The 15,494-nt window shown below is 39.6% G+C and overlaps 1 protein-coding gene across 3 annotated transcripts in view; it reads right to left on the reverse strand.

Moving 5' to 3' along the window:
- Positions 1-15,049, reverse strand: part of LOC130577948 (putative N-acetylated-alpha-linked acidic dipeptidase) — a 62,796-nt gene extending 47,747 nt beyond the window's left edge. For all 3 annotated transcript variants that reach the window (XM_057373653.1, XM_057373652.1, XM_057373654.1), the window contains exons 1-9: positions 14,875-15,049; positions 13,505-13,613; positions 10,380-10,566; positions 9,495-9,596; positions 7,478-7,603; positions 5,405-5,591; positions 4,187-4,280; positions 1,951-2,049; positions 221-306 (exon numbers count right to left, since the gene is read on the reverse strand). In XM_057373653.1, coding sequence (XP_057229636.1) covers positions 221-306; positions 1,951-2,049; positions 4,187-4,280; positions 5,405-5,591; positions 7,478-7,603; positions 9,495-9,596; positions 10,380-10,566; positions 13,505-13,613; positions 14,875-14,992 — 1,108 coding nt within the window. In that variant the 5' untranslated portion in view covers positions 14,993-15,049. The remainder of the gene's footprint in view (positions 1-220; positions 307-1,950; positions 2,050-4,186; positions 4,281-5,404; positions 5,592-7,477; positions 7,604-9,494; positions 9,597-10,379; positions 10,567-13,504; positions 13,614-14,874) is intronic.
- Positions 15,050-15,494: the final 445 nt, after the last annotated feature.

Raw genomic sequence — 15,494 nt, forward strand, 5'->3', positions numbered from 1 at the left:
TTCATCTTGGTTATGACTCCCCTTAAAAATCAGCAATTACAGTGAAAGTGCTGACATAGCCTGAACCATATGAAAGTCACTGCAATAAGCATTTCAAMACTARTGGTCATGCAATGCAGTATTTCAGRGAAAACTATATTCCTCATGTCCCCCTTGTAAGCATGAGGTGCATKTAGAGGTAACTGTTCACTCACATTATACTGAAGGCAAAGGATTTTACCTGGTTCCACTGTGCCTTTGATGGTACCAATCACATTGTAAATCCTYCTTACTTCATTGTTGCTATGAATGTGCATTTTCACCTTTCTAGTGTATTGGGAAGAAAATACAAAGAGAAAATCCACCAGATTAAATAATCAAATATCTTGACACCTTTCAAAAACATACAATATAAATGACAAGGATAGCATTTTGACTAAATTTATCTCCTATTAAACCAAAGTAAATCTGAAAATATTACAGCAYAGTTTTTTCAGGATTCATAATTGAGCAAAAGAGAACAGCATTTAGCCTTTGACARTTATGTAATATTTCTGTGGTCAATAAGATTTATATAGATAACAGGATCAGAACTCTAAAGATCTTTTGCTAGCAGCCAGTTTTTAAATTYAAAATAGTGAAAGAAAAATGGAAAGTCTCTAACTTTAAAAAGGTAAATAGTTCTAATTTTCAGCAATTTGGTGTATCAGACCTAACTCCATATCACAGCTTCACCCAAGCCAGCAACCCAGCACCGCTCAGCTGCTCACTCACTCACTCACTCACTCACTCACTCACTCACTCACTCACTCACTCACTCACTCACCATCAGCAAGAGAATCAGAAGGGTAGAAGGCAGATTACTCATGGGTTGAGATAAAGACAATTTAATACATAAAACAAAAGCCATGCACACAAGCAGAGCAAAACGGTTCAGCCATCTCCAAAAGAGAAGAGCCAGCCCCACTAYATTTCACCGTTCTTGGGAACACGAACACCATCACTCCAGATGTCTCCCCCTTCCTCCTTTTCTCCCACTTTATGTACTGAGTGTGATGCCATATAGTCTGGAATATCCCTCTGGTCAGTTGGGGTCACACCTGGCTGTGTCTCCTCCCCACCTCCCAAGCACCCCCAACTCCCTTGTAATTGTGGCAGCATGAAAAGCAGAAAAGGCCTTGGCTCTAAGCCCTGCTCAGCAATAACAAAAACATCTCTATTTTACCARCTCTGTGTTCAAATGCCCAACAGCCTCATACCAGTCACTGTGAAGAAAAATCAGCCAAAACAAGAACACTCCAGCACAGTCAATACTACTGTGGCACCTCAGGCAGCAGAAAATCAGACAACCTGAGTTGCATCAAGACATTTTTTCCACAACATCAAGGATTGTTTATCTGTACCACAGCTGAAGGTGTAACAACTCAGCCCCAAGGGTTCATGAAAAGTTCAGTATGAACACATACATATGAAGGTAAACAGTACATTGTACTCAGACAACATTGAAACACATAGATTTTAGTCCTAAACTGTAATTACTAATTCCATTTAAAAAACAGTCTGAAGCAATAAAATTGGCACTGTAGTTTAAGCTCTTTCTCTACAAAACCTGACTGGAAACACTGCTTATATAAATCAGAATACTGTTTTATATAAGTCAACTGCTTTATATGAGTCCAGAAGCTGGACTCACAAGAATTAAAAAAAAAAAAATTACTAATTCACCCTCATCAAATAGATTGTCAAAGGCTAGTGAAGACCAGCTGGAAACTAAAGCAAGTAGGTCATATCCATCCAATCAAGCCATAATATACTAATGCTTTACACTGAGTGTATTTCAGCTAAGGAAATAGCCAAAATTAAACAAATTATATAAATAAACCCAGCTATTCTATCTTTGGTCAAACTCTTTTGCTCTACTTGTTTTTACCTCTGATTCCAAGCACACTCATCTTAGGAAACAAAACTGACCTTGTAGAGTAATTTTCTGTGAAACCAGGACCAACGTTGTAAGATACATTCAAATTTCCTTTCCAGCTACTATAGGGTGGTGCCTGTCCTCCCATATTACTATTATGGAAAAAAAAATCATTATTAGTTACAGACATCTTAAAACAGCACCAAACACAAATAAGGAACCAGAAACGACACTTTGCTAGGTCTCATGCACAAACAAACCAGTGTTGGTCTTTGTTTTAGACAATTTATACCACAAGCTTTGGCAAGAGAATAATCTGGAGTTTTAGCGACACTAATACTAGTAAATTAACATAGAGCAATGATCATGAGCATAGAGATCAGCTTGGAATGGCCTGCAGCTACCCTGGAAAAAAGTGTTTGCCTCAGAAGGTTTTGCATATAAACTGCCTCTTGTAAATGGTCCCTGGAACATTCTACTGCCTTGAACAGCATTTGCATTTGAATTAGCTGAGAGCAACTTGGGCCATTCCAACATTTTAACAGCACAGGGACTTGTCTTCTGGTGCCTGTCCCTGCACACTGCTTAATCCTGTAGCATAGACAGTTGATGTGTGTCAAAGATGGGCTAAAGTGGAAAAATGTGATCGGTCCAAGTGACCTTCTCTTGTTCCATTGTCAAAAGTGACATGTTTTTCCTGTTAACTCAGCTGGAAATGCAGTAATTCAGTGGATCACAACCACCTAGACTTATTCCCCTGAAGGACTTTAATTTTTGACATGAAATTCTGAGATCTGAAGAAAAATATTAACAAATATGTTGGATGTAGTGGTTCTTAAGAAGCAAAATCTATTTATTGTAAATGAAAGCATGCCTTTTACTGTAAATGCATACTTCAGTCAAGCTTTATTCCACAGAACACTTCAACATGTCTTCAGGCCCTCAGTAATTTTTTTTAATATAAAAATATGATAGCAGGAATAACAAGAAGCTAAGACTTCTCTAGACAAAAATGAAAAAGAGGATGAAGTATTTTTCAAGGATTTAGGTTTTATTTATAATTATTAAAACCAAGTTCTAGTATTATTTAATACTTCCTGAAATGTTTAGCTACATCACATTTAAACATAGTAATCTGCTCTATCACTACTAGTTGACAGATAAAAAAGTTTTTTTAAGCTATAACTTTATCATTATGGGCAGTTATCCTGATAACAGTGATGACTATAAAGTTTGAAAAAAAAAGACAGTTTGGAGAGATATTAGTCCATACAAGTTTGGGAGGAAATAGGAAAAATATTAGAACAGAGTTAATGAACTATGCAAAACCAGCAGAGACCGTAAAATCCTGCCCCATATGAAAATAAATAGCTTCAGCACTTCAAGGGCAATCTGCATAGAGAACCAAGAGATTTTTTTTGTTGTTTTACTCAGTATTCACATAGAGGCATCAGAAAGAGCAGAATGAGTGCTCATGTGATTATAAAATTCCTATAAAACATTTAGCCAAGGTTATGTTCATTTACTGCCCTAAATACTTATCCACCACATTGTTGCCAATCTTGGCATTTCTTTCTCTACACTTGATACAGATGTCTTCTACTACATTTTTTAGGGGAATGATATATAAGTCAACTCAATCACATCACAGTTTTTTTTCCTAGAGAATTTATCTGGCTTGTTAAAATCATTATGAATTTGAAAGTTGTCCACTGGCAAGGTTGTAGCCTCTCTCCTTGCATGTTTAATAAGCACACTTACTTACATGTAGATGTCTATTCAATCTCCTATCACACTCCTCATTTTCCTCAGTGTCCTGATATGGGTTAACTAGCATAATTTCGTATTTGAACAACATAATACACCTGATTAGAGAAAGAATATAACTTCCTTTAATAGAGAACAGAACTGATACTTTCCCATCAAACATTCATAGCAAGTATTTCCCAGGACAAATGAATTACTTCATCTTTGGTCTTTTTCACATGACAAGTATCATGCCAGCCTCAAAATTTTTGCCTTCATTTACACTGAGAGGCACATGGTAATTCCAGTATACTTGACTGACCGAGATATGTTACAAATGATCTTTTCCAGATAACTGCACATACCTGAAAACTAAGAATAAATACCACACTTACCTCCTACAGAGATCCTAATGAGAAACACATTATTTCAACAGCTACAGGAGAAGCAGAGTGCAAAAGCTCTTTTACTCTCTTTTCAAATACTCTCATAACTTCCAAAAAACAATCTGCTAAAAATTTCTCCTGTCTCCCATGCACTCACCGCAGTAATGACTCTGCATCATGATAGCCAATAGGATGAACTGGAATTTTTGGGAGCCCTACACCACTGGCTTTGTCTAATCGGTATGTGTATTCTGAAAGCAAAAGAAGACAGATATTTCCATATTTATAAGAAGGAAGCTGTACAATTCATAGCACAGTCCCAACACCGGCATCAGGAATAATCATTTCACTTTCCCAGAAGCTGGGCTGACATCTTCCCAGTAATTTCATTCTTTGAACTTTATCAATATGTTTACAGAGATACACTAATGAAGGTTCTCCCACAGTGTCTGCAATCATGCATTTAAAGCTGGTTGGAAATTTTAAAACTAATTGTTCATTTTTTTGTGTTCAAATACTTTTACATAGAAATATTTCCTTTCATGGGAAAGACATACAGACTAAGCTACACATAAAGAACAAGAGCAAAGAGGGAGCCTAGAGTCTGATGCTTGGAAAATTCAGCTGGAAACTAAAAAAACTTTGCCAGTTGATAAAGAGATGCAGATAAAATCTTATACGCTGGACTACTGAATATTCTGTTCTGCTGTTTTTGTATACAAAACAAAATCTAGGTTTTGTTCTGGCAAAGCTCAAATAGAAATAATTTTATTTTACAAGTAAGAATCTTAATCCTCCTGATGTGGAGGAAACAGTATATGGAAAAGAATGGTTTCCTCCTTAATAAAACATTTACAGGGGCCCTTTGTGATTGAGGGAAACAGGGATTCATCTGTGAGATCACTGACTCTAGCATGAAAAACCAGAAATTTTCTTCATGATGTGCTCTGCCATGCTGCTGTTTTTAACATGTATCCCCTTCCAGCTCAAATTCCAGCCCATAATTTTTCTTGAGATGACTGCCTCTCTCAGATATGCTGTCTCAAGTACTGGCATAAATGGATCTTAATGAATTTCAATCAAAATAATCTGGTTTAGTTGCTAAATGAAACAGGCACAGCTCAAGCAGCTGAGGCAGCCTGAGGTGAAGGTGATGAATAGAGATCAGCACTCTAGGGTTCCCCCTAATATCTCCTCACTTTCTCTCATGCACCATTTACAGAAGCGGCCTACTGCAGTGAAACCCAAAGCTGCCTCTTTCGAGCAACAACGAATAAGAAAAAAAAATGTGCTATTACAAGGGAGAAAACAACCCCACCCCCTGCCCTTTCCTGATACCAGACACTCAGAGAATGCCTTCTCTAGAGTCACTCACCTTTTGCAGGATAACCGGGAGTCAGAGGATCCCCAGCTCCATTCAGGTTTAGTACATTCCCACGCTGGGCTCCTCCACCTGGAAGGTTCCAGCCATCTGGATAAGGATCTACTCCAGGGGCACAGTAGTCAGCAGGGTCAGAGTACAGAATAATTCCCTTGGCACCTGCCAATTCAGCATTCTTCACCTGAAAAGCACATCTGTTGTCCCTATCCAGTCCTCTAGAGCTTGACCCCAGAGTTCAAGGGGCAAAACAAAACATAAATTACAGTGATTTTTCCTTAGGGTCTTTTAAAGTGCTTGGGACAAGTAAAGGGCCCATATCTCATAATTTCCTGAAAAATAGATATGCAGGTATCAGGTTGCATATGAAAGTAAAAGTTTTGCTGTTGCTTTGACTTCCAGTTAGGATACAGTATCAGTGACATGGAAAACATTTTCCACAGTATTGCTACATAACCTGAGTTTGAATTCTGTCATCCAGATGAACACAATCAGCTGACTATTGAAATGTACTCATCAGGAGAAGAAAAAAATGTATCACATTAATGCAACGCTATCTTTCATGTAGCCTTGTAGTTACCTTATTGATCTAAATGATCTCTGAAGGTATATCAGGGTTCAGACTATTCAGACAGGAAAATTACACTTGGAAAGCTTGGAACTGTCTTTGGCTATGAACAAGACTATCTCCAGAGCATGCTTATCTTAGGCTTATTACGACAGAAGGACTGACCTGCATGCTGTTTTAAAAGTGTTCTTGTGTGACTTTATTATTGTATAACGTATGTCATTTTGACACCCAATCTGGTTTGCTACTAGATATGACAGTGATGGATGGTGACTGAGTGACAACTAATCCTCAACAGCTTTAAATTTGGGTATTTTAACTCAGAAATAACATTACTTCTTTTCCTTTTTTTTTTTTTAAGGAAATACAGAACTTGCCTTCATCCTCTATCCTATTTTTGCACACCATTAGGAAGTTGAAAAACTTTCGCTACAGTTCTCCAGATTTTATACAGGCTACCAAATTCTTCAGTTTATAAACAGTCATTAGAAATACCTCTGTAATAATGAAGGTATCATCCCTTTTTGTCAATGAGGGCATGTAATTTCCAAATAACAAAACAATTGCCTCTCTAGTTACTAGTAAATCTAAGGAATTTGCTTTTCATTTTAACAAAATATTCATAGACAGTAACACCTTCTTCAATTTTTAAGACCTTTCCATTCAGATAATATCTTTAGAAGTGGCAAACAATTTAGTGAAAATATTATCTGACCTAAATATGAGTTATATACCACTATTCATATATGTAAACCAGTGAATTATTTATTTAAAAGCTTCACACAAGATTAATCAACAGCATATAATAGGAATTAGCATTCAGTGAATTCAGTGTTTGATAGCCTTAGGTAGCTGACAAATAGAAATTATAACCCAGCTCAAATTAGGGTCAAAGCAGTTGTTGTAGAAAAGCCAAAGATACATAAAATAGACTGTCTTCTTACATCTCTGTTCATCTCTGTTGAAAAGTAACTTGAGTGTATGCCTGAAGTATGCACAGGATTATGTCCTTTCCTGTTAGGTCATGTAAATCTGCAGAAAACTGTAGTTTAAAATAAATTTACATGACAGGGGTGTTGAATAACCAAATAAATACTGAATTTAAAATAACCTCTATATAGCTACAGTCTCTGTCTGGCATACAGAAACCATAATAAACTCAAAACAGACACGGTAAAGAACAGCTGAACCAATAGGAAGGAAAAATCTAATTTAGAATTAGAGTGTATTACACTCTCTTAGTGGTATTTGAGAACAATTTATAGAATGCAAATGAATATTAAAATATTTTCCAACAGATTTACTTTTATCCTAGAAATAGATATTTGGTATCTTCTACTAAAGAATCATCTTTGAAATGGTTTGTGAAAACTCAGTTCCTCTAAAATCTCCAGAATAATTTAGCAAAGTGTTTCAGTCTTTTGAAAACAACTGAAGGGCAGAACAGTTGAAGTGGAAGCAATACTGAGAAGGGCAGTAACATTTTTATATATAGAGATTACCTTATTTCCTCTGAAGATCTTCCCATATCTGGCAATAACAATCTTTCCTGTACAGTTAATTCCCATTACACGTTCTAGCGTAAAGAAGTCCTCGGTGCGCCCATAATTCACATACACCAACTCACCCTGAAAGAAGGAAGCAGAATATGAAACAATGATCATGTCCACAGGAGCGTGTCATCTAGTAAGATAATAACTTGGGAACAATGATCTCTGGGACTGGCTCCAGTATGAATTCTTTGATTGTAAAGCAATTAGGTAGGCAAGTGACTTTTAGGTAATCTTGCAATCCCAAAATGCCAGACTTTGCACACAGCAGAGAATGTTCGCATATGACTTTTGTATCAGAAACTTAAACTAAGTGCTCAGACAACATTTACTTCTCTTTGTAGTTAGCTTAAGCTGAAGTCAGTCTTGGATAGCTGGAGCTTTTTAGGACACAGACACCTCAGAAAATACCAGCTATATTTTATGCAGTGGAGTCCACAGCTTCCTTAATAGAATAGTTTTTAACATAAAACTCTTGGCCTGCAAGAACTCAGAAGAGCCTTGGCCCCACCAAGTATCCCCACTAAGGAGCTTTATACATGCTCCTCCTGTGCTGTTTGCAGTACAGATGTAGACAAAAGCTCACTGCACAATGCTCTTCCTAATGGCCCTAGCTAAATATCTGGAGCTTTTGTCAAACTATTATGTAATATGGTGAAAATAATCATCACATTTTGAAAAGACAATCTGTCTTTAGATATTGTTTTCACTGGAAGCAAAGTTCTTATATTTAATTAAAATAAAGTAATTTCCTAAAGAAGGATGCTAAAGCTTTTAAAACTTGTTTTTATAATTTCTCACATCTCATCACTAACTATCGGCCTCCACAAAACAAATAAAGCAGTGATGTTATTGTGTCTTTCTTTGGTGACATCTTATGATAAAAGGTCAACACCCATGAATTTTATCTTACACTATCTTCCAAAATTGCCACTGCAATTCTTGAAACACTCAAAGCTTTTATGTCCTCAGGTACAGATGATCTGCCTGGTTCTTCAGCTTTCTTTGAGGATCTGAGGCAAATGAATATGGTATACCTTTTGTTTTCTGGACTTGAACAGCTTATTAACAAACTTTACAAAGTACATGACTAAGCATTAGCACATTTTGAGATTGAACTTTAAAGCAGAGAATGGACCAGATGACCTGAAAGGGCTCTGTCAACCTAAATTATTCTATGCATAGGCAGGGAACATACTGAGAACAACACACAAAAATTATAGTCCTACAAAATATTAATTGAAACGCGTAATGATTACAGAACAGAAAAATCCTGTTACACAGGTCAGCTTTATTAAAGAAAGTCTATCAGCTGATACCATCTGTACAGCAAGACATGAAGGATTAGTGTTAAATTCAGCTCACAGAAACACTTTTATCACCAGCTAGAAATGTCAGCAAAAGCTTTTCAAGCATACTCAACACTGTGTAGCTCTACCTGTCAGTGTGACCCTTGGGCAAGAAGCATTATGAAAAGTGAAATTGTTCATTTGGCTGAGTAAATGTAATAGTCCATTTGCTCACCAAGAGAGGAAACAACGGTGTATAGTTACAGAAATGTCTGGGGGTGTTTATAGCAGTTGAAATTGAAGATTAATTAGCATATTTTTTAAGGAAAAGAAAAAATAAAAGCCAGTTCTGAGTCAAACTACAGGAAAAAAAAACCCCAAACATAGGTATGACTGTTCAATCTGAACACTGTTCACCACAACAATCCCAAGAACATCAGCGCTAGGTCACCTTTCTTACTGGTGATATGTCAGGTTTTGAACTAAAGCCTAAGGAATGTCACATTACTCTGTACTGCTCTGATATTCTGTGCTATGCTACAGTACCCTATGGTGTTCCATCTTTTTATTTCTGTTATTTTTATTTCTGTCTCTGCTTCTTTTCCTACTTCTGCTCCTACTTCTATTTCTCTTTCTGTTTCTACTTCTATCTTTTACTATGTGATACTCTGCTATGTTACCTCAGGCACTCCTTGGGCTGAAAAGGCACTGTAGGGTGGCACCACATCTCTAACAGCCTCATATCCTGGAGGAGGAGGCTCAGACAATGATGTGTTGAAAATCTAATGGGAAAGGAGAAAAGGAATAAAGTAAACAAGGCAATATAGAAAAGAATTACTTTCTATTCACAAGCACATTTCACAAGCATTTGCAATCCAATGGACTCTAGTTTTAGAAATCTACATCATCTACATAAGAAGTGGCCAAAATTTTAGCAAGCACTGGGCATCCTTTCCAGTAGACATGCTCAGTGTGTGAACTTAAAAATCCCATCTCCACTCTTCACTCTTCACGAACACAGGGCTCCCTGAACTGGTCTCAGTACAGTGGACAGGAGCCCGTTAGATCACACTGGTAAAAATGTTTGCATTCTGCTCATCCCTGAAGCTTCCACATGCATTTCAACCACTGTGTAATGAACTCATTTCTTGAGATAGCTCATCTTGAGACCTAAACTCTAATCTTTCAGAAACTGAATTTAGCAGAATCATCAATACAGTATAATGAATCAATACAAAGAATGGTGCCGACCACAACTTCTTTCCTCTTTCTAAATAAAAGTAATTTTCAAACAATTGAATTACATTAAGTAATTCTCTTACATAACTGTCCTTTAATCCATATTCCAGGATGCTGCATGAATCAGGGTAAATATTAGTAGTCCTAGCACATATATTATGAAACAAAGGTGCAGAACATAACGCAAACTGGAATCCCTGATTTCCATGAACTTGGTACCAGGCCCACCACCTTTAAGTGAATAGATGACAGTTTTCCCTCACAGACTTTCCAGGTGCATGAAGATTATTTTGTTCCCTGGTTGGAAAAACTGGTGATTTTTGTACCTCATTGCCAAGCTCATCAATTATTGAGATGTAGTTAGGCTTGGTGTCATCAGGGTAAGAGAGCAAGACATCATAATGAGCCAACTGAACCGAATCCAAACCAAATTTCTTCCACTCAGCTTGGACTTGCTGTGCCAAATGCATATTTCCCTTTGTTCCTGCTAGGTGAGGAAGCTGTGTAAAATTGCTAGAGAAAAGAAAGAAATGACCAGGGTCAGGCATTGAAGGGCATAATGAGAACAACTCTTAGCCTAGTTGGAAATAATCATAGACATTATGAGATATACTTGGGCTAAACAAGGACCAAGACTTCTCTCCATCTCTGCATTTACCTATCATACACATAAACTGAGGTGAAGGGTTTCAGGCTGTCCTGATCTAGCGCAGGTATTTATATCCTCCCTGCAGAATGGCTTAGCAAGAATGGTGTGATGACACCAGCTATGGGGCTTGTCCCTTCTTTACTTCTTCTGAGCAACAGTAGGCCTATGCACTCCTATGCACAAGGAGACTTTATCATTGCGAAGTTATAAAAAAATGGAGTACAGATATCTTTGTGTATTCAATTTAGAAATGTGCATAATTACTCTAATCCTTAGTTGTAATTAGTTGCATATTCTCCTCAGATCCTGCTATTTTAATTAATTTTGGCACAAACACTGATTTATGTAAAGTTCACTATTCACTCCTAGTGTGTCTTGTTGGCAAGTAAGAGAAAGTGAGTTTTGAGTACTGTATGAACAAGGAACAGAAACTCAACAGTTTGTGACTTAAAAATCATGCAGCATGAATAACAAACAGCAAAAGAGAGCACAGTAAACAGCCCATTGTCTGAAAAAAAAATAAATTGTCCAGACCATTGTTAAAGCCCAGTGGTGACTCCAGCTGAAAAAACCTCAGTTGAATGAGGTTGTCATCATGATGTCCTCATTCTATCATATGACCATGCCATTAACATGCCAAGACATGTGCATGTGTGGCACCAGCTGGTGTTAATGAAAGTAGTTGTATCTGCAGTTATGAAGTGGTGTGAGATTAGGAAAAACTTAAATTTTCGAGTTCAAATGAGAACAAAGTCACCAAAAAAAAGCAATTTGAAAGAACTATACACACAGAATAGAATAGAACAGAACAGAATAGAACAGGTTTGGTTGTAAGGGATCGACAACAATCATCTAGTGCCACTGCCTCACCAATTCAGGGTTAGTCAAGTTAGTGGATGTTGTTAAGGGCATTGTCCAAATGTCTCTTAAGCACTGACAAGCTTGGGGCATTGACTACCTCTCTAGGATGCTAGATGTTTCAAGTTAGAACACCCTCCTGGTCAAAAAATGCTTTCTCAAGTCCAGTCTGTATCTTCTGCAGTGCAGCTTTGAACTATTTCTATGCATGCTATCACTGGATACCAGGGACAAAAAATGAGCACTTCTCTTGCCACATCCCCTCCTTAGGAAGCTGTAGAGAGCGATGATGTTGCCCTTCAGCCTCCTTTTCTCCAAACTAGAGAAAGTCCTTAGCAGCAAAATGCTGCTGGATAAAATCAYGTTCCTCTGATCATTGCAATATCTCATACTGTACTAAAAGTCACTGTTACAGTGACAGCATCACCTTCTGAATGACATGTATTGAACCAAGAGCACACTTACATGTTATTGCGAGTGCCAGTGGCTGTTTTCTGTGAGAATGACAAGTTTTTAAGTCTCACATTTTCATTAAAATTTGACTTATGTAATAGCATTTCCCCCTATTATTCCCATTTAATGGATCATTGTGTTTTTCTTCATTTCCTCTTCTAATCTGACTGCCTGTACTGGTAGTTCTGAGCAGTGACTAAACATCTGCCATATTTCACTGCAGCACTGGCCACATGACAGTAAACGAGATACAATGTTCTCTGCTAACATAGAGACAGGGAATTTAGGGGGCAGGAAGGTCCTTTCACAGACCTGTTTAACAACTGCTGACTTTGCAGGAGCCAAAACAGAAGTTAAGACTTTAAAAAATCCTAAATCTTCAGTTTAGAATGTGTATGTTCTAGTTCAGTAATGACTATTATGTAGTAAAGAGACCATACAGCTAATTTATTTGCAATAGTTCATGGCAAATAAACTTAAAAGGAGTTCAGGGGAAGCGCACAATCTTATAAACTTAAGGAGGTCTTTTAGTAATTTAGTTTTGCACAAGTCCATGCTATGTAATCAGACTAGGAGTATGAGAGAAACCCAAATTTGTTGATTATTCCTGTAATAGCTGATGCTCTTACTTTTCACAGGAAGCAAATTTCTACCAATAAACTCTGACTTGTGGTCTATTACTGATGGAATAAATACAAGATTATAACAAATACTGTGCTCTCTTAAGAGAAAAACAATCCACTTATAAGATCCCTGAAAAAATAAATCAAGTATATCATACAAATGAAGTATACCAGCTTACTTGCAGTAACATTGAGAAATTAATTACATCTATTAAATTTTAATAGATTTTAAAATATGTATATTGTCATGCTCCATTGTTGAGAGAGGTAATTCTTCCCCTCTACTGTGCTCTCATGAGACCCCACCCGTGGTGCTGTGCTCAGTTCTGAGGCCCAACATAAGAACAAGGACTTGACAGAAAAAGTCCCAGAGGAGGCCATAAAATGACCAGAGGGCTGGAGCATCTCTCCTGAGAAGAAAGGCTGAGAGAGTTGGGCATGTTCCGCCTGGAGAAGGCTCCAAGACTTTATAGCACCTTCCAATACCTAAAGGGGGCTTGCAAGAAGGCTGGAGAGGGACATTTCTTTAATGTTGTGGTAGGACAAGGGATAATGGCCTTTAACTGAAAGACGTCGAGTTTAGATTAGGCATGAGGATGAAATTCTTTACTGTGAGAGTGGTGAGGCACTGGCACAGGTTGCCCAGAGAAGCTGTGGATGCCCCATCCCGGGAAGTGTTCAAGGCCAGGTTGGATGGGGCTCTGAGCACCCTGGTCTACTGGAAGGTGTCCCTACCCATGGCAGGGGAGTTGGAAAGAGAGGATCTCTGAGGTCTGTTCCAAAATAACCCATCCTATGATTCTATGATCCTTGGGCTGGTTCCCACTTGATTTCTTTTTCTTGTCTGATTAGTCTACATGCTGCTTACTACAGAAACTGCTTGATGTTTTCCGCTTTCATTTCAGTCATAAATTCTGTCCTCATGTCCTCATGAGTACTCAGGGATGTCTTCTTTTCAGCAGGTTTTGCAAACCAGCCTGTACAACACATGAAAATACAAAAGTAAAAATATCAGAGCAGTATTTCCATGGCATACACCATTTGTCTGGTCTCACCTTTGCAGATGCAAAGCGATGGCAGTGTTAGTCCCACAAATGGTAAGAGAATTTATTTGCCCAGGTAGATATTCTGTGACATAAAATACTATACTCTATTTATTCATCAGTTATTTTCCTGTAGATGCTAAGGAGACTTATGTATCTTTCTTGAGCACCGAACATCATGCTCTCAGTCATATAGTTACCTTAGTAATAAGGCAGCAGCTTTACAAAAATGCACAGAAACACAGGCACACTTTGTAAGGAACAGATCCTTTATCACTGTCTGTATTGTCTGGCTCTTATTCTGGAATCCTTCCCTTACTGAGCAAGCGTTACCAGAGTAAGTGATGAGACAAACACCTGGCTAGAAACAGAAACGTTCCTGACATCTGTTTTTAAGTCAGACTGGATACGTTCAGTGCATTCACAGCAGCAGCTACGTGAGTAGTGTGAATGAGAGAACCAGCAGGATCAAGTGGGTAACAAGCTGGCACCAGTGAGGCACTGGTCACTGGCACAGTGAAAGGCTCCACATGAGAGATGAATTCAGACGGGGCTCCCCAATGGCACCAACCCCAAGCGCAAACTAAATGGCATTGCAAAATACAAGCGGCTCTTTTGTTTTCCTTCCTCCCTTAGGCTGATCCTGATTCGTATGTGAGACCAAAAGGAAGGCAGGGTAGGAGAATCTCTCTTGCATCAGCAACCCACAGCGCTGCCTGCTTGGGACGGGGAGTAGGTGAGACACTGAATAAGACTATTTCACCCCTCCTGTCCGTGCACCTCCAGCCCTATGTTTATCTTCCTGCCTTTCCCTCTGGGGCGGGTGCTGTCTCAACGCAGCAGAGTCGAGGGGTATGTCTTTTGTTCTCACGAACCCAGCGCCCCTTCTCCTGTCCGCAGCATTACTTCACTTCTATTAAATAAAAAGTAAATCGAAAAAGAAGGCAAAGAGACAACAATCCTTCTTCTGCGGAGGAGATGGAAATCCCAGAGGGTCAGTGACTGCACCTCCCAGTATGAAGGGAGGGAGGCGGGAGGGTGGTATCGGCCGGCGGAGCACGGACTCACCTCGGGCACCCCCGGCACAAACTCCCGGGCGCTGGAAACCCGCCCGCTTCTCCCCCAACCCGGCTCCGAGTCACGTCCCTCGGCCGGGCGAGCCCCCGATACGAAGGAGGGTTAGTCTGCACCGTACCGATGAGGAACCCGAGGAGGAAGAGCCCCGCTGCTGCTCCCAGGACGACAGCCCAGAAGCGGCCGCTGGCTGCCCTGGGGCTGGCCGGCTCCGAACGGGCACCGAGCAACTTCCACATGGCTGTCTGCCCGGCCGCCTCGCCACCCGCAGTGTCCCCGGCGGCTCCGGGGCAGGGAGGGAGCCTGCCCGAGCTCTGCCCGTCCCGCCCCGCCCCGCCCTGCCCGGGGTAAGGCCCTCCCGCCGGCACGCCCGGCCCCGGCCGCTGGGTGATCCCGGGCTGAGCTGTGTCCGCCGCTCCACGCTGCTCACCGACCCTCTGCCAGACCCCCCCGGTGTCCTGCCGCCATGTGTTCCACAGAATCACAGAATCAACTATTGGTAATAGATTGGAAAAGGCGTCTGAGGTGATCGAGTCCAACCAGTGACCGAACATGACAAGGCCATGGCACCAAGTGCTACATCTGCTTCTTCCTTAGACACATCCAAGGACTGTGACTACGCTATCTCCTTAGGCCCGTTCTAGTATCTAATCACCCTTTCTGTGAAGGAATTTTCCTAATGTCCAGCCTGAACCTGCACTGGCACAACTTAGGGCTGTGTCCTGTTCTGTCACTGGTTGC

The sequence above is a fragment of the Malurus melanocephalus genome, unplaced genomic scaffold, assembly GCF_030028575.1.
Source record: "Malurus melanocephalus ecotype Western Australia unplaced genomic scaffold, MMel_1.1 scaffold_204, whole genome shotgun sequence".
NCBI classification, from domain to species: domain Eukaryota; kingdom Metazoa; phylum Chordata; class Aves; order Passeriformes; family Maluridae; genus Malurus; species Malurus melanocephalus.